This window comes from Pelodiscus sinensis, chromosome 9, assembly GCF_052426305.1.
Source record: "Pelodiscus sinensis isolate ZL-2025 chromosome 9, ASM5242630v1, whole genome shotgun sequence".
NCBI classification, from domain to species: domain Eukaryota; kingdom Metazoa; phylum Chordata; order Testudines; family Trionychidae; genus Pelodiscus; species Pelodiscus sinensis.
Window position 1 is genome coordinate 1,933,389 of NC_143060.1, and position 19,424 is coordinate 1,952,812.

At 73.4% G+C, this 19,424-nt stretch overlaps 1 protein-coding gene across 1 annotated transcript; it reads left to right on the forward strand.

Moving 5' to 3' along the window:
• Positions 1-3,321: 3,321 nt before the first annotated feature.
• Positions 3,322-13,009, forward strand: ARTN (artemin). The gene is made up of 5 exons (XM_075914637.2): positions 3,322-3,653; positions 4,501-4,603; positions 10,928-10,995; positions 11,157-11,346; positions 12,445-13,009. The coding sequence occupies exons 1-5, from the start codon at positions 3,630-3,632 to the stop codon at positions 12,870-12,872; spliced, it is 813 nt and encodes a 270-aa protein (XP_075770752.2). The 5' UTR covers positions 3,322-3,629; the 3' UTR covers positions 12,873-13,009.
• The last annotated feature ends 6,415 nt before the right edge of the window (positions 13,010-19,424 follow it).

A 19,424-nucleotide genomic window follows, 5' to 3' on the forward strand; every position in this document is an offset into this window, starting at 1 on the left:
GATGCTGGTGCTTGGGCACACTCCGGTCCTCCAGGGTCCTCTGCTGAGAGCCCAGGGCCCTGCCGGTGTCTGCGTCGAGCGCATGGCTCCCGGGAGCCGAGGGGTGGGCCCCCAGCCGGCCAGGTGAGCCGCTCGCGCGGAGGCATGAAGTCAGCATGTGGCGTTTGGGCAGCGCATCCCAGTGGTTAGAGCTCAGGGCCTCCACGAGGGGGCGCGACTGCCTGGGCCTGCACGTGATCCAGCGGCCTGGGGTGGGGTAAGGGGCAGAGGGCCCCAGGTCCTGGGCCGAGCAGACACGTCAGGGCCCTGGCCTGGCTGAGGAGGGTCGCTGGGGGCACGGAGCGGGCTGGGAGCCCGGCTGGGGACGTGCATGGCACAGGCTGTGGCCCGGAGCGCCGGGCTCCGTCCCAGGCCACCAGCCACCGCAGGTTCCACAGGGCGGTGGGCAGGAGGCTGCTGGGACTCGCCGCCTAGGGCAGGGCGGGTCCCCAAACTCCTGGCCAGACTCCTGTGGCAATAGGCCCGGGCGCTGCCCAAGCTCGCAAGGTCCTCGGGCAGGTTCTGGGGGGAAGGCTGCCCCCTCCCACCCCGTCCTGGGGGCTGGCCCCACACTCCTCCCGGGCCCCGGCACCTCCGCTCCGGGGTGCTAGCTCCGGGGGCTCCGTATGAAGCCAGGGCACTCACCGGGGGGCTCACCTCCAGTCCTCGGGTGCCCCCGGAAGGACCAGCAGGCGCCCAGCCTGGCCTAGCGGGTGCGCAGGGCGGGGGCTGCTCAGAGCTTTGGGGCACAATTGGCCCCCTGCCCTTTGGCCCTGACCAGGGCCGCTCCCCACCCGTCCCCAGAGCTCCCAGCGCCCGAGCGCGGCTGCCAGGCCCAGGGCACGCAGCAGGGACCAGGAGGTGCCCAGCACACCGCGCTCTGCCCCCGTCCCTCACTGGGGGGCCAGCCGGGCTGGGTTTGGCCCGAGGCGGCAGCTGGAGGGCTGCTGTCCATGGGCCAGCCCCAGCCACGCCAGGTGGGCTGGTCACACAGCCAGGCGGGCTGAGCCTCCCCCGCTAATCCCCGGGATTAGCAAATGCGCCTGGTGCTGCCGTGTGGGCGGGGTGGGCTCTGGTGAGTGGCCTGGCAGCCAGGGGCAGGGGGCGGGCGGGCGGACAGCCCGGAGATGCCCCTGCTCAGGCCAGGTGGCTAAGGCGTGGCTGGCCTGGCACCGGGGCAGCGTGTTCCCCCAGCGAGGGGTGGGGGCTCACCCTAGGCACAGGGTAAAGTGGAGGGGGCCTGCGGGGAGGGGGACTTGGCAGGCCCGGGGGCCGCAGGCCAGCGCGGTACCGGCCTCGTGCCGCCGTCCTAAGGGGATTAAGCACAAAGGTGCGGGCGAGGTGAATCGACTATTTCCGTGGGCTCAGCGGGCGAGGATTAGGCCTCGCGTCCCTCGGCCGGGGGGGGACCGGCTGGGCGCAGCGCGGGGCCCGTCAGCTGGGTGGGAGCTGGGTGGCTCGGCTCCCCCCCCCGGGGACAGGCCTGCGAGGATGATGGGCCGGGCTGGGGACCCCAACGGGGACGCTGCTGCTCAGACCCCCCACAGCACCCCACGTTGTGTTACCCAGAATCCCCCAGGCCAACCTAGCACCCAGGCTCCACTACCCAGAGTCCCCAGTTCCCCTGCCCCCCATGTGATTTGGACCATGCAAACCAGGGCAATAAAGGGAAAGGCCTGAACTTGAGCAAGACTCCCTGTGTCTGTCCCGGCTGGGTGGGGGCCGTGTGTCTGTCCTGGCTGGGTGGGCGGGGGTCCGTGTGTCTGTCCTGGCGGGCACCGGGGAAGGCGGATCCATGTGTGTCCCAGTGGGCGGGAGGGGGGTTCTGTGTGTCTGTCCCAGCGGGGGGGGGGGGGGGTTGGGGGGGGGGGGGGGGGTTGGGGTCCGTGTGTCTGTCCCGGCGGGGGGGTTGGGGTCCGTGTGTTTGTCCCTGCGGGGGGGGGGGTCCGTGTGTCTGTCCCGGCGGGAGGGGTTGGGGTCCGTGTGTCTGTCCCGGCGGGGGGGGGGGCGGGTTGGGGTCCGTGTGTCTGTCCCGGCTGGGTGGGTGGGGGTCCGTGTGTCTGACCTGGCGGGGGGGGGGGTCCGTGTGTCTGTCCCGGCGGGGGGGGGGGGAGGCTGGGTGGGGGGGGGTCCGTGTGTCTGACCCGGCTGGGTGGGTGGGGGGTCCGTGTGTCTGTCCCGGCGGGGGGGGTCCGTGTGTCTGACCCGGCTGGGTGGGTGGGGGTCCGTGTGTCTGTCCCGGCGGGGGGGGGAGTGTGGGGGGGGGGTGGGGGTCCGTGTGTCTGTCCCGGCGGGGGGGGGGTCCGTGTGTCTGACCCGGCTGGGTGGGTGGGGGTCCGTGTGTCTGTCCCGGCGGGGGGGGGGTCCGTGTGTCTGACCCGGCTGGGTGGGTGGGGGTCCGTGTGTCTGATCCGGCGGGAGGGGTTGGGGTCCGTGTGTCTGTCCCGGCTGGGTGGGTGGGGGGTCCGTGTGTCTGTCCCGGAGGGGGGGGGAGTTGGGGTCCGTGTGTCTGTCCCGGCGGGGGGGGGGGGGGGTCCGTGTGTCTGACCCGGCTGGGTGGGTGGGGGTCCGTGTGTCTGTCCCGGCGGGGGGGGGGGGTCCGTGTGTCTGACCCGGCTGGGTGGGTGGGGGTCCGTGTGTCTGTCCCGGCGGGGGGGGGGGGTCCGTGTGTCTGTCCCGGCGGGGGGGGGTCCGTGTGTCTGACCCGGCTGGGTGGGTGGGGGTCCGTGTGTCTGTCCCGGCGGGGGGGGGGGTCCGTGTGTCTGTCCCGGCTGGGTGGGTGGGGGGTCCGTGTGTCTGTCCCGGCGGGGGGGGGTCCGTGTGTCTGACCCGGCTGGGTGGGTGGGGGTCCGTGTGTCTGTCCCGGCGGGGGGGGGGGGTCCGTGTGTCTGACCCGGCTGGGTGGGTGGGGGTCCGTGTGTCTGTCCCGGCGGGGGGGGGGGGGGTCCGTGTGTCTGACCCGGCTGGGTGGGTGGGGGTCCGTGTGTCTGTCCCGGCGGGGGGGGGGGTCCCCGGCGGGGGGGGGGGGGGGTCCGTGTGTCTGTCCCGGCGGGGGGGGGTCCGTGTGTCTGACCCGGCTGGGTGGGTGGGGGTCCGTGTGTCTGTCCCGGCGGGGGGGGGGGGTCCGTGTGTCTGACCCGGCTGGGTGGGTGGGGGGTCCGTGTGTCTGTCCCGGCGGGGGGGGGTCCGTGTGTCTGTCCCGGCGGGGGGGGGTCCGTGTGTCTGACCCGGCTGGGTGGGTGGGGGTCCGTGTGTCTGTCCCGGCGGGGGGGGGTCCGTGTGTCTGTCCCGGCGGGGTGGGGGTCCGTGTGTCTGTCCCGGCTCCGCCCCGCCCGGGATCAGGTGACGGGGCGCTGGAATTTGACACCAGAAGCGGCCGGGCGAGGAGGATGGAGCCGGCTCCTGCCTCCCAGAGGCCGCCCGCGAGCCCCGCCGGCAGCCGCAGGTCCCAGCCCGCTCGGGGAGTCCCGGCCCGGCCCGGCCCGCAGCGCCGTGCACCTGCCCGCGGGCCGCGCCATGCGGACAACGTGAGCCGGCCGGGCAGCCCGGCCATGGCCCCCGGGCCCGGGTGAGCGCCGGAGCCCGCGGGGATGCGCCCGCACCGCGACCCACAGGTACCGGGCCGGGGTCCGTCCGGGGGGGGGGGGCGGTCTGTCTGTCTGTCTGTCTGTCCGTCCGTGGGGGGGGCGGTCTGTCTGGGGGGGGGGGGCTGTCTGTCTGTCCGGGGGGGCGGTCTGTCTGTCTGTCCGGGGGGGCGGTCTGTCTTTCTTGGGACGGAGATCGACCGAGGACCTGTGGGTTGGGGGGTCGATGGGTCGGTCTCGCCGGAGGGATCGGTCGGTCTCCTGGGGGGGGTCGGTCGGTCTCCTGGGGGGGGTCGGTCTGTCCGGGGGGGTCGGTCTGTCCGGGGGGGGAGTCAGTCTCCGAAGGGGGGTCGGTCGGTCCGGGGGGGGAGTCGGTCTCCGAAGGGGGGGGGGTCGGTCCGGGGGGGGGGGGGAGTCGGTCTCCGAAGGGGGGGTCGGTCTCCAGGGGGGTCGGGCGGTCCGGGGGGGGGTCGGTCCGGGGGGGGGGGGGGTCGGTCTCCGAAGGGGGGTCGGTCTGTCTCCGGGGGGGGGGGTCGGTCGGTCGGTCGGTCGGGGGGGGGGGGGTCGGTCTCCAGGGGGGTCGGGCCGGTCCGGGGGGGGGGTCGGTCTCCGGGGGGGGGGGGTCGGTCGGTCTGTCGGGGGGGGAGGTCGGTCCGGGGGGGTCTCTCCGGGGGGGTCGGGCGGTCCGGGGGGGGGGTCGGTCTCCAGGGGGGGGCGGGCGGTCGGGGGGGGGTCGGTCTCAGGGGGGGTCGGGCGGTCCGGGGGGGGTCGGTCTCCGGGGGGGTCGGTCGGTCCGGGGGGGTCGGTCTCCGGGGGGTCGGGCGGTCCGCGCCCCGGGCCGGGAGCCCCGGTGACTGTGTCCCTCTGGCGGCCGCAGGGAGCGGACTCGAGGCCCTCCGGGGGCCGGTGTCCGGGGGCAGAGGGAGGCGCGTCCCAGCCGCGACCCCCGGAGCATGGTCCGCAGGCTCCTGGCGCGCACGGTGAGTGGGGCCGGCCCGGCGCGGGGGGGTCGCTGCGGGGGGGTGGGGGGGTCGCTTCCCCGCTGGCCTTGCTGTGTCGGGTCGCCGCGCTCCGCCTGCAGGGGGTCACTCTGGGGCCGCCCCCCCCCCCCAGCCGCGCGGGCTAATCCCCTGTTTAGGCTCCGGCAGCCTCCCAGATCCGCTTCCGCAGCCCCCCCCCCCCCCGGGCCGCCCCGCCGGGCCCCCGCCCTGCCCCCCACGCGCGTCTCCTGCCAGCGCTGGGGCCCGGGGGCTGGGCACTCCCCCCCCCCCGGCTGGGACTTGGGGGCAGGCGCGTCCCGAGGCGGCGCTGGGGCCCCTTGCCGGGGGCAGGAGGCTGAGCTGGGGGCTGGGCTCGGGGTCCCAGGCTGGATCCCCCCAGAGCCTCCTGGAGCAGCAGCTGGAGCCGACTCGTCCGGGGCGTTCGGCCCGGAGCCCCGCAGCCTGCCGAGGCCGGGGGGGGGACGCCCCAGGGTGGCCCTGCAGCCGCCAGGGGTGGGCCTGAGGTGCCCCCTTCCCCCCTTCAGTGGGACGGACCAGGCTGCGTGGCCTGGTGCTGGCTGCCGGGGGGCCAGGCCGAGAAGCGCCAGCCTGGGGGGCCAGGGCACCGGGCTGCGCTGGCTGAGGGAGGCAGAAGCAGGGGGGGAAATGGGGGGGCAGCTAGCACAGTCCTTTCCCCGGGACTCCCCGGGAGTCAGCGAATGCACCTTTACGGCAGGTGCCGGCTACGCCCCCCACCACTGGGGTCTGTCTGGGCCTGCAGCCAGCTCTGGTGTCTGCCGTGCCCCCCCCCCCGGCCTCCCCAGACCCTGCTCCAGGGCTTCCCCCCCCCCCCGCTGGGCCTCCCCAGACCCTGCTCCAGGGCTTCCCCCCCCCCCGCTGGGCCTCCCCAGACCCTGCTCCAGGGCTTCCCCCCCCCCCCCGCTGGGCCTCCCCAGACCCTGCTCCAGGGCTTCCCCCCCCCCGCTGGGCCTCCCCAGACCCTGCTCCAGGGCTTCCCCCCCACCTGCTGGGCCTCCCCAGACCCTGCTCCAGGGCTTCCCCCCCCCCCCGCTGGGCCTCCCCAGACCCTGCTCCAGGGCTTCCCCCCCCCACCTGCTGGGCCTCCCCAGACCCTGCTCCAGGGCTTCCCCCCCACCTGCTGGGCCTCCTCAGACCCTGCTCCAGGGCTTCCCCCTCACCTGCTGGGCCTCCTCAGACCCTGCTCCAGGGCTTCCCCCCCCCGCTGGGCCTCCCCAGACCCTGCTCCAGAGCTTCCCCCCCACCTGCTGGGCCTCCCCAGACCCTGCTCCAGAGCTTCCCCCCCACCTGCTGGGCCTCCTCAGACCCTGCTCCAGGGCTTCCCCCTCACCTGCTGGGCCTCCTCAGACCCTGCTCCAGGGCTCCCCCCCCCCGCTGGGCCTCCTCAGACCCTGCTCCAGGGCTCCCCCCCCCCCCGCTGGGCCTCCCCAGACCCTGCTCCAGGGCTTCCCCCCCACCTGCTGGGCCTCCCCAGACCCTGCTCCAGGGCTTCCCCCCCACCTGCTGGGCCTCCCCAGACCCTGCTCCAGGGCTTCCCCCCCCCCCGCTGGGCCTCCTCAGACCCTGCTCCAGGGCTCCCCCCCCCCCGCTGGGCCTCCCCAGACCCTGCTCCAGGGCTTCCCCCCACCTGCTGGGCCTCCCCAGACCCTGCTCCAGAGCTTCCCCCCCACCTGCTGGGCCTCCCCAGACCCTGCTCCAGGGCTTCCCCCCCCACCTGATGGGCCTCCCCAGACCCTGCTCCAGGGCTTCCCCCCCCCGCTGGGCCTCCCCAGACCCTGCTCCAGGGCTTCCCCCCCCCCCGCTGGGCCTCCCCAGACCCTGCTCCAGGGCTTCCCCCCCCCGCTGGGCCTCCCCGGACCCTGCTCCAGGGCTTCCCCCCCCACCTGCTGGGCCTCCCCAGACCCTGCTCCAGGGCTTCCCCCTCACCTGCTGGGCCTCCCCAGACCCTGCTCCAGGGCTTCCCCCCCCCCCCCCCGCTGGGCCTCCCCGGACCCTGCTCCAGGGCTTCCCCCCCCCCCGCTGGGCCTCCCCGGACCCTGCTCCAGGGCTTCCCCCCCCACCTGCTGGGCCTCCCCAGACCCTGCTCCAGGGCTTCCCCCCCCCCCGCTGGGCCTCCCCAGACCCTGCTCCAGGGCTTCCCCCCCACCTGCTGGGCCTCCCCAGACCCTGCTCCAGGGCTTCCCCCCCACCTGCTGGGCCTCCCCAGACCCTGCTCCAGGGCTTCCCCCTCACCTGCTGGGCCTCCCCAGACCCTGCTCCAGGGCTTCCCCCCCCCCCGCTGGGCCTCCCCAGACCCTGCTCCAGGGCTTCCCCCCCCCCCGCTGGGCCTCCCCAGACCCTGCTCCAGGGCTTCCCCCCCCCCCCCGCTGGGCCTCCCCAGACCCTGCTCCAGGGCTTCCCCCCCCCACCTGCTGGGCCTCCCCAGACCCTGCTCCAGGGCTTCCCCCTCACCTGCTGGGCCTCCTCAGACCCTGCTCCAGGGCTTCCCCCTCACCTGCTGGGCCTCCTCAGACCCTGCTCCAGAGCTTCCCCCTCACCTGCTGGGCCTCCTCAGACCCTGCTCCAGGGCTCCCCCCCCCCCGCTGGGCCTCCTCAGACCCTGCTCCAGAGCTTCCCCCTCACCTGCTGGGCCTCCTCAGACCCTGCTCCAGGGCTTCCCCCTCACCTGCTGGGCCTCCCCAGACCCTGCTCCAGGGCTCCCTTCCCCCCGCTGGGCCTCCCCAGACCCTGCTCCAGGGCTTCCCCCCCCCCGCTGGGCCTCCCCAGACCCTGCTCCAGGGCTTCCCCCCCCCCGCTGGGCCTCCCCGGACCCTGCTCCAGGGCTTCCCCCCCCCACTGCTGGGCCTCCCCGGACCCTGCTCCAGGGCTTCCCCCCCCCCGCTGGGCCTCCCCGGACCCTGCTCCAGGGCTTCCCCCCCCCCCCCCGCTGGGCCTCCCCAGACCCTGCTCCAGGGCTTCCTCCCCCCCGCTGGGCCTCCTCAGACCCTGCTCCTGCTCTGCCCCCTGCCCCCCCCCCCCCGCTTTGCTGCTGCTCCAGAGCCCTGGCTGGTGCTGATGGAGCCCGGAGCACTGGCCCCTCGCTGCTGAGCAGTGGCTGGCCCGGCCCTGGGGCGCCTGGGCACCGGGGGGCAGCTCAGGGCAGGGCCCCACCACCCTTTCTGCAGCAGCAGGGGAGCTGGGCATGGCGAGTGCAGCACCAGGAGACAAGACGCCCCCTCCCCCGCCGACCTGCCTGTTGCTGCGTGGAGGGGCGACCCTGGGGTGGGGCTGGCGGCCCCCTGGGAGTGGGATGGGGGGGGGCTCTGTGCCTGGGTGAGACTGGCACAGGCTGGTCTGTGCTGCCACCCTCTGGTCTACTGGGGAAGTGCAGCTCAGCCAGCCCTGGGGGTTTGGGGGGGCCCCTTGCACTGACTCATGCTGGGCCCGGGAGCGGGGCCGGGATCCTGCTTGTGGGGCCCTTGGCCAAACTTCCTGCACGGCTCTGCCTTCCTGGGGTCGCAGCCCCACAAAGGCAGCTGAGCCTGGGGGCTGCTCTGTGCAAGCAGGGCATGGGCCACCCCACTGACCCCAGGGCCCCGCAGGCAGAGGGGGAAGCAGCCGCAGCCCCCAGGAAAGGGGTGCTTGTGTGACCCCCGGCTGGTGTAACCCCCACGCCGGAGGGGGGGCTCGGAGGCCGCTCACAGCGAGGCGAGAGGCGACTGAGCACGCGCCGCAGCCTGAGCTGGGAGGCCGCTGGCGTGGAGCTCAGGCTGCAGGGCAGGGGTGGGCAAAAGCCACTCAGTGGGGCAGTTCCAGGCCCCGCCCCCGACGGGTGAGCCGGGCCCCGCCCAGCCGCGGGAGAGCGCTCCCGGCTGCCGCAGGTTCGGCCGCGCTGGGGCTCAGGCCCCTCAGCCGCGCCTCGGCCTGCGCTCCAGGGCCGGCTGCGTGGCCGCCGCGGCGTCTCCAGCCTCCGGGGCTGACCTGTGGCTGCAGCAGCAGCAGGGCCTCCCTCGGGCGGCTGGGACAGCGTGGCTGCAGGGGGGCACGGAGCCAGGTGAGGGTCCCCCTCGCGCCCAGTCCCCTCACTTCCCTTCCCCCCGAGACCCGGCTCCCTAGCTTGCTCCGACACCCTCCCTTGTTCCTGCTCCCTCCACTTGGCCAGACCCCCTACTCCCAGCCTGCTTCTGCACCCCAGATCCTGCAGCCAATCCCTTCCCTGCTTGCTGGCAGCCCTGTCTTGTGCACTGTACCCCTCATTTATGCCCCTCCCCCAGAGCCTAAGGAGGACCCTAAAGTAAATCTGGTCTATGGGATGCCTTGAACTTCAGTCCCCCCCCCCCACTTCCCTTCCTTCCCCTCACCCCCTTTGGGCTGGGGCACCAGAGGAGTGAGGTGTCTCAGTTGGGGCCACGTCACTGAGGGTTGGGGGGGTTGGAGGAGTTTTTTTGCTTCTCACTTGTGTGGTCCCCAACTGATTTTTTTTGTGGGTCAGTGACCCCCGACCCTAAAAGGGTTCCCCACCCCGGCCATAAATAAAGAAAATATTGAAACCTTTTGTGTTGGACGCACGATTCTACTTTACTTAAAATGAAGTTTGATAAACTAACATGAGAAAGTTCAAACCCTCCGTCTGTTTTGTAATTTAAATTAAACCGTTCTCCCCAACTGCAGCTGGTTCAGAAAATAAGATCGTTGTACCCAGCAGGATAGGCCTCCCACCTCCCCCCCCCGCTTCCGCCTGAGATCCCGCCCCTCCCACCCGAGACCCCGCCCCGTCGGGGTCAGCCGTCCTGCCCGGGGCCAGTGCCGAGTGGGGGCAGGGGATGGCAGGGGCAGAGGGTCTGTGCTTGGTTCCTGGGAGAGGGGAGCAGGCAGGGCACGCTGGGCGCTCAGGCCACGCAGGAGGGCAGGGACGATCCGAGGGGCTCGCTGGGCTCCAGACGGGGGTGGGCAGAGGCAGGTGTGGCCTGTGTGGAGGGCCGGGGCGGGTCTGCTCCGGGGAGGCTGGCGGAGCGCCGTGTGTGCCCCTGCCCTGGGCTGGGCGTGGCCCTGGGGCAGGTTGGCCTGGCTCTGACGAGGCGTGCGGGGGATGCTGCAGGCTGGCTTGGGTTTGGAACTTGGTGCCCCCGGGATGAAGGTCCCAGAACAGGGGTCCAGGGAGGGCCGCTGAGCTGTGGCAGAGGCCAGGAGAGCCGGGCAGAACCAGGGGCAAGCACCAGAGAAACCTGCGGAACTCACTGCCACTGGACCACAGAGCCCCCATCTTCAGGGACGGACTGGCCACTGCCGTGGAGGGCAACCCCAGTCTGGCCAGTGAGGGGTCTGACCCTCCTGCCTGGGCCCTGAGCCTGCCAGACACATGCTGGGCGTGTCCCCCCCAGCCGCAGCCTGTCCCCGGGGGCTGGAGCATTTGCAATGACACCCACCCCCGGAATCCTGCCTCCCATCTGGGGCTGGGGCGACCCAGACGAGCTGCGGGCTCAGGGACCCCCCCCTCGGGGAGCAGCCCCATGCACCGACTCAGCCTGCTCTGGCCCGGAGGTTGCAGGAAGGGGGCCCTGGCGCTGTCTGGCTGCAGTGGGGGCTGAACTCCTTGCCCTGCCCCATAGCAGGGGGGCGGGGAGGCCAGGCTCTGACAGGGGAGTTGCTGGGCCAGGCTGGTCGCGTGGTGCTGCCTGCCCCACCCCCAGCAGGTCCCTCCCCACTGCTCTGGGCCTGCCCCACCCCCAGCAGGTCCCTCCCCACTGCTCTGGGCCTGCCCCACCCCCAGCAGGTCCCTCCCCACTGCTCTGGGCCTGTGACCCCCCCCCTCCCCACTGCTCTGGGCCTGTGACCCCCCCCGGCCGTGCAAGGGGCTGAGTGGGAATAAGTTGCCCCTGGCTCCCGCAGCCTCCCCTCTCCCCCGGGAGCTGGGCTCCCCCAGGTCTGGCGGCCAGGGGGCTCCACTGCTTGGCCCCCTCCCCGTCGGGCACTGGGCCAGGGCTGGGACTGGACGTGCCTGGCACCTGGGCACTGGCGCCGGTGGGGACCGGGTCCCGCCCTGAGCGAGGGGAACGTTGCCAGGCCAGGCCGGCCAGCCCAGGGGTGCGGGGGAGGGTCGGGGGGGTTGGGGTCAATGTGGGGGTGGGGGTTGATGACGTTGCAGGTGGGGGGCTGGGGCTGTGTTGCCTAACAGGCCAGAGGGACGTGTCCCCCCCCCCCAAGAGCGAGGGGGGTCGGAGCTGTGGGGCTGGACGGGGGGCGGGGAACCCAGTGGGTGGGTCCCAGGCGTTCGCCTCACCCAGCCCCGGCTCTTTGTGATTGCAGACGGGATGGAGCAGGCAGCGGGGGGGCTGGCCTCCCCCCCCAGGAGGACGCTGCGCCAGAGGCCCAGGGTGAGTGCAGCCCCACGGCGGCGACCCCAGAGCCCAGGCTTGGCGTGTGCGGCTCCTCTCCCGCTGCCTCCGGCCCTCTCATGGGCCGCCTGGGAGCCCTGCCTGTGGGGTGGCAGCCTGGTCCCCCCCAGCTGCCGTGCTGAGCGTGTGCTGTGTTCCAGGAGGGGGCGCTGTGGGGCGCCCTCACCATCCTCTCGCTGCTGAGCAGCCTGGCCAGCGGGACCCTGCAGACCTGGCACCTCAACACCACCCTGGGGGCTGCACCCACAGCGAGCGGCACCCCCACTGCCAGCCCCACAGCAGAGCCCAGCAAGGGGGCAGCACTGGCTGCAGCCTGGAGCCACCTCGCCGGTAGGTGTGGGCACGGGGCAGGAGGGCTGGGCGCCGTGGGGGGGGCACGGGGCAGGAGGGCTGGGCGCCGTGGGGGGGGCACGGGGCAGGAGGGCTGGGCGCCGTGGGGGCGGCACGGAGCAGGAGGGCTGGGCACGTTGGGAGGGGGGCACGGGGCAGGAGAAGGGCTGGGCACTGGGGGGGCAGGAGGGCTGGGTGCTGTGGGGGGGCCATGGGGCAGGAGGGCTGGGCACGGGGCAGGAGAAGGGCTGGGCACTGGGGGGGCAGGAGGGCTGGGTGCCGTGGGGGGGCCATGGGGCAGGAGGGCTGGGCATTGGGGGGGGGCACGGGGCAGGAGGGCTGGGCACTGTGGGGGGGGCACGGGGCAGGAGAAGGGCTGGGCACTGGGGGGCAGGAGGGCTGGGCGCCGGGGGGGCCATGGGGCAGGAGGGCTGGGCACGGTGGGAGGGGGGCACGGGGCAGGAGAAGGGCTGGGCATTGGGGGGGCAGGAGGGCTGGGCGCCGGGGGGGGGCCATGGGGCAGGAGGGCTGGGCACGGTGGGAGGGGGGCACGGGGCAGGAGAAGGGCTGGGCATTGGGGGGGCAGGAGGGCTGGGCGCCGGGGGGGGGCCATGGGGCAGGAGGGCTGGGCACGGTGGGAGGGGGGCACGGGGCAGGAGAAGGGCTGGGCACTGGGGGGGGGGGCAGGAGGGCTGGGCACTGTGGGGGGGGCACGGGGCAGGAGGGCTGGGCACCGTGGGGGGGGCACGGGGCAGGAGAAGGGCTGGGCACTGGGGGGCAGGAGGGCTGGGCGCCGTGGGGGGGCACGGGGCAGGAGGGCTGGGCGCCGGGGGGTGCCGGGGGGGCATGGAGTATTGTCTGGGCACTTCAGGCCCCACAAGCCTGCGTGTTCGTGTCCCATTGTGGGAGCAGGGGTCTCCGTGGGCCCCAGCATGCCCGGCCCAGAGCAGCCGGTGATGGAGGCCCCCCCGAGGGCCTGCCCCATAGCCCCAGGGAAGGGGTGGGCCCTGCCCAGAGTGACCTCGCAGCACGGGCTGGGCATGGCTTTGTGGGTCAGAGCCGGTTGCCACTCGCCGGCTGACTGGCCTGTGTTCGCAGGGCCCAACGGGACGGCAGCGGGCCCCGGGGCGCTGGAGCGGGCGCTGGAGCGGCTGTGGCGGGCCGAGCGCTCGCCCCCGGGCTCCGGCAAGGGCAGGAAGGCGGACCGGCGCCGGAGCCGGAAGGGCGACAGCTGCAGCCTGCGCACGCAGGAGGTGAGGGTGCGGGACCTGGGCCTGGGCTTCGACTCGGAGGAGATCGTGCTCTTCAAGTATTGCAGCGGGGCCTGTCATCGCAGCCGCAGCAACTACGACCTGACGCTGGCCGCCCTGCTGCGGGACAGGACCGTCCAGGGGCCGCCGGGCCACGCGCTCAGCCACCCCTGCTGCCGCCCCACCCGCTACGAGGACGTGTCCTTCATGAACGTGCACCACGCCTGGCAGACCGTGGAGAAGCTCTTGGCGGCCGAGTGCAAATGCATCGGCTGAGGGGCGGCGGGCTCAGGGCCGGCCTCGGCCCGGGGCCCTGCCTGGACTTTGGGCCCCACGGCGCACGGGGAGCAGCGGGCCCGTGCGAGGGCAGAGGCGGGCCCGTGCGAGGGCAGAGGCGGGCCCGTGCGAGGGCAGAGGCGGGCCCGTGCGAGGGCAGAGGCGGGCCCGTGCGAGGGCAGAGGCGGGGCCAGCCCTCCCCGAGGAGCGGCTACGTGGGGAGACGAAGGCTCGCCCTGCGCTTGGACACGAGCCCTTCTGCGGAGGCCGGGGGGCAGCGGGGCGCCGAGGGGGCTGCTGTGGAGAGTCAGGCGTTGCCGTTGCCAAGCGCTGGGAGGGCGCCTGCCGGCTGGGCCCTGCTCACTCCTGTGCCAAACAGCCGGGCGCGCCCTGCACACCGGGGCCAGCGTCAGGCCTCCGGCGCAGTTCAGCACCGTGGGGCGGGGCCTGCGGAGATCTGCCGCCCGACGCCAGCGATGCGTGGAAGGCAGCTGGCCTAGAGGCAGCGTGTGCAGGGGCTGGCCCTAGCCAAGGCTGCGCCAGGCCCCTGAGCACCTCTGGGCCCCTTGCTAGAATTGCCCCCTAACGGGACAGGCCCCATGTGGCACTGGGGGCGTGCGCCCGTCCTGTCCCGCGTGGCACTGGGGGCGTGCGCCCGTCCTGTCCCGCGTGGCACTGGGGGCGTGCACCCGTCCTGTCCCGCGTGGCACTGGGGGGGCGCGCCCGTCCTGTCCCGCGTGGCACTGGGGGGGCGCGCCCGTCCTGTCCCGCGTGGCACTGGGGGGGCGCGCCCGTCCTGTCCCGCGTGGCACTAGGGGGGCGCGCCCGTCCTGTCCCGCGTGGCACTAGGGGGGCGCGCCCGTCCTGTCCCGCGTGGCACTGGGGGCGCGCGCCCGTCCTGTCCCGCGTGGCACTGGGGGCGCGCGCCCGTCCTGTCCCGCGTGGCACTGGGGGGGCGCGCCCGTCCTGTCCCGCGTGGCACTGGGGGCGCGCGCCCGTCCTGTCCCGCGTGGCACTGGGGGGGCGCGCCCGTCCTGTCCCGCGTGGCACTGGGGGCGCGCCCGTCCTGTCCCGCGTGGCACTGGGGGCGCGCGCCCGTCCTGTCCCGCGTGGCACTGGGGGCGCGCGCCCGTCCTGTCCCGCGTGGCACTGGGGGGGCGCGCCCGTCCTGTCCCGCGTGGCACTGGGGGCGCGCCCGTCCTGTCCCGTGTGGCACTGGGGGCGCGCCCGTCCTGTCCCGCGTGGCACTGGGGGGGCGCGCCCGTCCTGTCCCGCGTGGCACTGGGGGCGCGCCCGTCCTGTCCCGTGTGGCACTGGGCGCGCGCCCGTCCTGGCTGCTTGTGGCCCGGCCTTTCCCCAGGGAATTAAACCCAGACCCACCCAGGGGCAGTTTTTAGCCCCCCGTTTTCAGGGAAGGGCTGCTAGTGCCGGGGCAGCCGAGGAACAGGGGGCCTTGCAGACACCGCCCCCTTTCTCCCATCTGCAGGGAGCAGGAACAAGGCAGCGGGGGCAGGAGGGTGTTGGGGGCCCAGTGGGGCGCAGGTTGGCTGCAGAGGCCTGAGGGCTGCTGGGAGAGGGGCAGGTGCCAGCCCCGGGGTGCACAGAACCCTAGAATCCCAGGGCCGGCAGAGACCTCGGGGCATCGAGTCCAGCCCCCTGCCCAAAGCAGGACCAACCCCACTTCACTCATCCCAGCCAGGGCTGTGTCGAGCCGAGACTGGGATCCAGCTGGGTGCAGGCACCACCAGCAGCCAGGCAGGTGCACCCGCTGCCCTGGGGCCGGGCAGCCTGGGCCTGCCCCCGAGGGGAGCCTGCCCTCCCCCCAGCGCTGGTGCCGTGGGGCAGCCAGGCCACGCACTGACTATTTATTCCTCTAAGTTATTTATTTATTGGTCTCGAGCGGCGGCTCCTATTTATGACGTTGGGCCAGGGGCGAGGGGTTTGCTGGAAAGCTGCTGCTGCTAGGAAGGCCTGGGCCTGGGCCCAGCAGCCCCCCCCCCCCCGCCCCGAGGCGCCCTCCCTCCCTTTTGTATCACTCCGACTGCATTTGTAAAGTGGGGAGAAGCTCTATTTTTGTACAGTTGTATTTTTCGGTAGCAATAAAGTGACGGGCCACGTGGCTGAGACTGTGCCTGGGGCCGTCCTGCCCCCGCTCCTGCCCCACTTCCCCCACTCCCCCAGCCGCAGGGGACCCACTCTCGGGCGCAGGGCAGCACGTGCAGCTGGGCGGGACACCTGCAAATCTGGGGCACCGCTGAGTGGGTAAGAGTGGGTCAGCTCCCCCACCCCCATTGCTGACCCAGTGCTCTGCTCCCTGTGACGAGCCGGGCCGGGTCTGGCACCGCTGAGGGCGTCCGCTCAGGGTGAATTGCTCAGAACCAGGGCTCCTAACAGCCTCCGACTGGAGACCTTCCCAACAGGCCACACACCGAGCGCGCCAGCTGCCAATCCGGCCGGCAGGAACCTCAAGAGCAAAACACCCCAGACACCCCAGTTCCCCCTGTGCCCCAGTCAGCCCCAGGCCTAACACAGGTGAGGGGCTATAGAACCCGATCTCACCTACCCCCAATGGGTCCTTCCCGTCCCAAAGAAGCAGCCCCAGATCCCGGTCAGTTTACACTTTGGATCTTACCCCCAGGATCACGCTGGGCCCGTCCTTTAGCACCTAAACTCTTAGGCTACGTCTAGACTGGCCCCTTCTCCGGAAGACACATGCTAATTTCGAACTTTGGAATAGGGAAATCCGCGGGGGATTTAAATATCCCCCGCGGGATTTAAATAAACATGGCCGCCGCTTTTTTTCCGGCTTGGAAGGTAGGAATAAGAGAAAAGGGCTTTATTCCGGAGGATTGCGCCAGTCTAGACGCTTTTTTCCAGCTTTCCCCCAAGCCGGAAAAAAAGTGGCGGCCATGTTTATTTAAATCCCACGGGGGATATTTAAATCCCCCGCGGATTTCCCTATTCCAAAGTTCGAAATTAGCATGCGTCTTCCGGAGAAGGGGCCAGTCTCGACGTAGCTTAAAGGTTTATTAACAAAAGACAGGAAAGGTGGCGAGTGAGGCTGTTACATGCGCCAGTCGCCCAGTTCCCGATGCAGGCTCCTAGCAGAGATGGTGCAAGCTGCTGGCTTCGAAGTAGGATGTGCACCAGAGACGTCAGGGCAGGTCGGCAACCCGCCCTGCTCGCTGTCCCCCGCCAGGCTGCGTCTGGGATCAGCAGTGAGATTGGAGACAGGGTGGAGTCGGCCGCATGGCACGTCAGTTACGCATCTCTGGTGTCTCCCAAGCCGGAGCTGGGCACATGAGTCACACGCCGGCAGCCATGGGGTACTGCCTGGTCTGCAGGTTTCCAGACGCCTCCCTCAGGTGTGTCGGGCCACTGAGAGCCCTGCTAGCGAGCAGAGTCATCCACTGACCAGTCCTTTACAGCAGGCAGCCCAGGGACACTCAGCACCAGCCAGAGCCCACGCTCAACCCCACACGCAGACGTGGCACAAGCACACGAGTAGCAGACGTAGGGTCAGTAGGACACGAGCTGTCACATGACACCTCCCGTGGCCCCTTTGTACGGACTTGGGGCAGACACCCCCCGGGCGCAGCCGTGATCTGGCTGCTCATTATAAAAGCCAATAACGTGTCACCTCCCTGCCCCCCCCCCCCCCCCCGGCTGCAAGCCCAGCTCCGAGTGGGGGAACAATGGTTGTGGGGGGAGTTTCTGGAGGCACCGGTTTCATGACACTGTGTAGGGGCCACACAGCCCTGCGTGGGCTCCCATTTCCAACACCCTTCCTGGAGCACTCCCCTGCCTTGCCTCCTCCAGGGGGCACCCGTCCCCTCCCTGTGGCCCCAGCATGGGTCTCGCCCCCCCCATCTGTGCTGGGCTCTGGGCGCCTGTGGGGAGGGGGGGCTCGGATGCAGCTGCCTGCCCTTGGCCCAGCTGGTGGGGTTGGGGGGGTCGCATGTGAGGGGCTTGGGCTGCTGCAGGCTCTGCCTTGCCCCTTCCCCCCTCGCCCGAAGACCCTTCTCCTGAAACGTGAGTGGGGTGATTACCAGGGGCCTGGCACGGAGGCGACCCCCCCCCCCCCCACTCACCCCGGTGGCAGGATCCGGAGTGACCCGGCAGCCTGCTCTGCCCCACACCCACCTCCCGGCCGGCTGCACCCAGGCCCTGTCCATAGGATGGTTGGGACGGCCGCCACAAGGCCCCAGGCAGCCCCCCGACCCACCCGCAGCGGGCCCTGGAGCGGGGGCTCCCTCTCAGCAAGGGGCCCGGCCCTGCACCCCGTCTGCAGCGGGGCGAGCTCCGCCAGCCGGCAGAACGGGGGTTATCGCTCCAGGCCTGCCCCCAGCCAGGGGCCGCCCCCCCGGAAGAGCCTTGTTCCCCGCCCAGGCCGGGCCCAGGGCTCTGGGCAATGCACGTGGGGGAGTCGTGGGAACCGCGCAGCGCAGCCCCCCCGCACAGCCCGCACCACCGTCCAGTGCAGAGCCCGTCCCGGCTGCCCGGCTCGTGCAGACAGAGCGCCCCCTCCCGCCCCCCCCATGCCTCTGAGAGAGGCTGCGGGGGGGCACCCTGGAGACAGTGCGGGGGGGACTGGCTTTTAAGCCCCCATGGTCCCCAGGGACCCCCCACGGCCCCGAGGCACCCCTGCCCACGTAACCGCCCCCTCGCAGAGCCCCCAGGGACCCCTGCCCCATTTACCCCCCCCCACAGCCCCGTGGGACCCCTGCCCACGTAACCGCCCCCCCGCAGAGCCCCCAGGGACCCCTGCCCCATTTACCCCCCCCCACGGCCCCGAGGGACCCCTGCCCACGTAACCGCCCCCCCGCAGAGCCCCCAGGGACCCCTGCCCCATTTACCCCCCCCCACGGCCCCGAGGGACCCCTGCCCACGTAACCGCCCCCCCGCAGAGCCCCCAGCCCCATTTACCCCCCCACGGCCCCGAGGGACCCCTGCCCACGTAACCGCCCCCCCGCAGAGCCCCCAGGGACCCCTGCCCCATTTACCCCCCCCCACGGCCCCGAGGGACCCCTGCCCCATTTACCCCCCCCCCACGGCCCCGAGGGACCCCTGCCCACGTGACCGCCCCCCCGCAGAGCCCCCAGGGACCCCTGCCCCATTTACCCCCCCCCACGGCCCCGAGGGACCCCTGCCCACGTGACCGCCCCCCCGCAGAGCCCCCAGGGACCCCTGCCCCATTTACCCCCCCCCACAGCCCCGAGGGACCCCTGCCCACGTAACCGCCCCCCCGCAGAGCCCCCAGGGACCCCTGCCCACGTAACCGCCCCCTCGCAGAGCCCCCAGGGACCCCTGCCCCATTTACCCCCCCCCACAGCCCCGAGGGACCCCTGCCCACGTAACCGCCCCCCCGCAGAGCCCCCAGGGACCCCTGCCCACGTAACCGCCCCCTCGCAGAGCCCCCAGGGACCCCTGCTCCATTTACCCCCCCCCACGGCCCCGAGGGATCCCTGCCCACGTAACCGCCCCCCCGCAGAGCCCCCAGGGACCCCTGCCCCATTTACCCCCCCCCACGGCCCCGAGGGACCCCTGCCCACGTAACCGCCCCCCCGCAGAGCCCCCAGGGACCCCTGCCCCATTTACCCCCCCCCCACGGCCCCGAGGGACCCCTGCCCCATTTACCCCCCCCCACGGCCCCGAGGGACCCCTGCCCACGTAACCGCCCCCCCGCAGAGCCCCCAGGGACCCCTGCCCCATTTACCCCCCCCCACGGCCCCGAGGGACCCCTGCCCCATTTACCCCCCCCCACGGCCCCGAGGGACCCCTGCCCACGTGACCGCCCCCCCGCAGAGCCCCCAGGGACCCCTGCCCCATTTACCCCCCCCCACGGCCCCGAGGGACCCCTGCCCGCGGCGCTGGGCGCAGAGGGGAGCCGGTCGCACGCCGCTTGCCTCTGGCCGCCAGGGGGCGCCGCAGCTGCCGGAACTACAACTCCCAGAGTGCCTCGCGCCGGGGTCCTCGCTGAGGTCGGCCGGGCCGCGCCTGCAGGGAAAGCGCCCTAGGGCCGCGCCGGGCCGGGCCGGGGAGCGCGAGAGGCGGGGCGGGGCCGGGCTGCGGCAGTCACAGCGCGCGGCGCTCGGCGGGCGGGTGGTCCGGCCGGTCAGGCAGCGCGCGGGCAGCCCCGCCAGCGAGGCCCCCGCCCGGCGCCGCCACCGGCCCCGCTGTCAGGCAGCCCGCGAGCGGCGGGGCGCGAGCCGACCTCGGACCCCCCCGCGAGCCCCCCCGGCCCCCCCCGCGACCCCCCCGCGACCCCCCCGCCCCCCCCCCCCGCGACAGGCCCCCCCGCGAGCCCCCCCGCGCCCCCCCGACCCCCCCGCGAGCCCCCCCGGCCTCGGACCCCCCCCGCGAACCCCCCCGGCGGCCCCCCCGCGCCCCCCCCCGCGAGGCCCCCCCCCCCCGGCCTCGGACCCCCCCGCGAGCCCCCCCGCCCCCCCCGGCCTCGGACCCCCCCCCCCCGGCCTCGGACCCCCCCGCGAGCCTCCCCTCCACAGCCCCCCCCCACCGCAGGCCCCCGCGAGCCCCCCGCCACAGGCCCCC

What these genes read in the sequence shown, in the direction of transcription:
- ARTN (XM_075914637.2), top strand. Translation starts at nt 3,630, where the DNA reads ATGCGCCCGCACCGCGACCCACAG. An exon ending in GCAGGCTCCTGGCGCGCACG is followed by an intron (nt 4,604 to 10,927) that starts GTGAGTGGGGCC and finishes TTGTGATTGCAG; the next exon opens with ACGGGATGGAGCAGGCAGCG. An exon ending in AGCCTGGAGCCACCTCGCCG is followed by an intron (nt 11,347 to 12,444) that starts GTAGGTGTGGGC and finishes CTGTGTTCGCAG; the next exon opens with GGCCCAACGGGACGGCAGCG.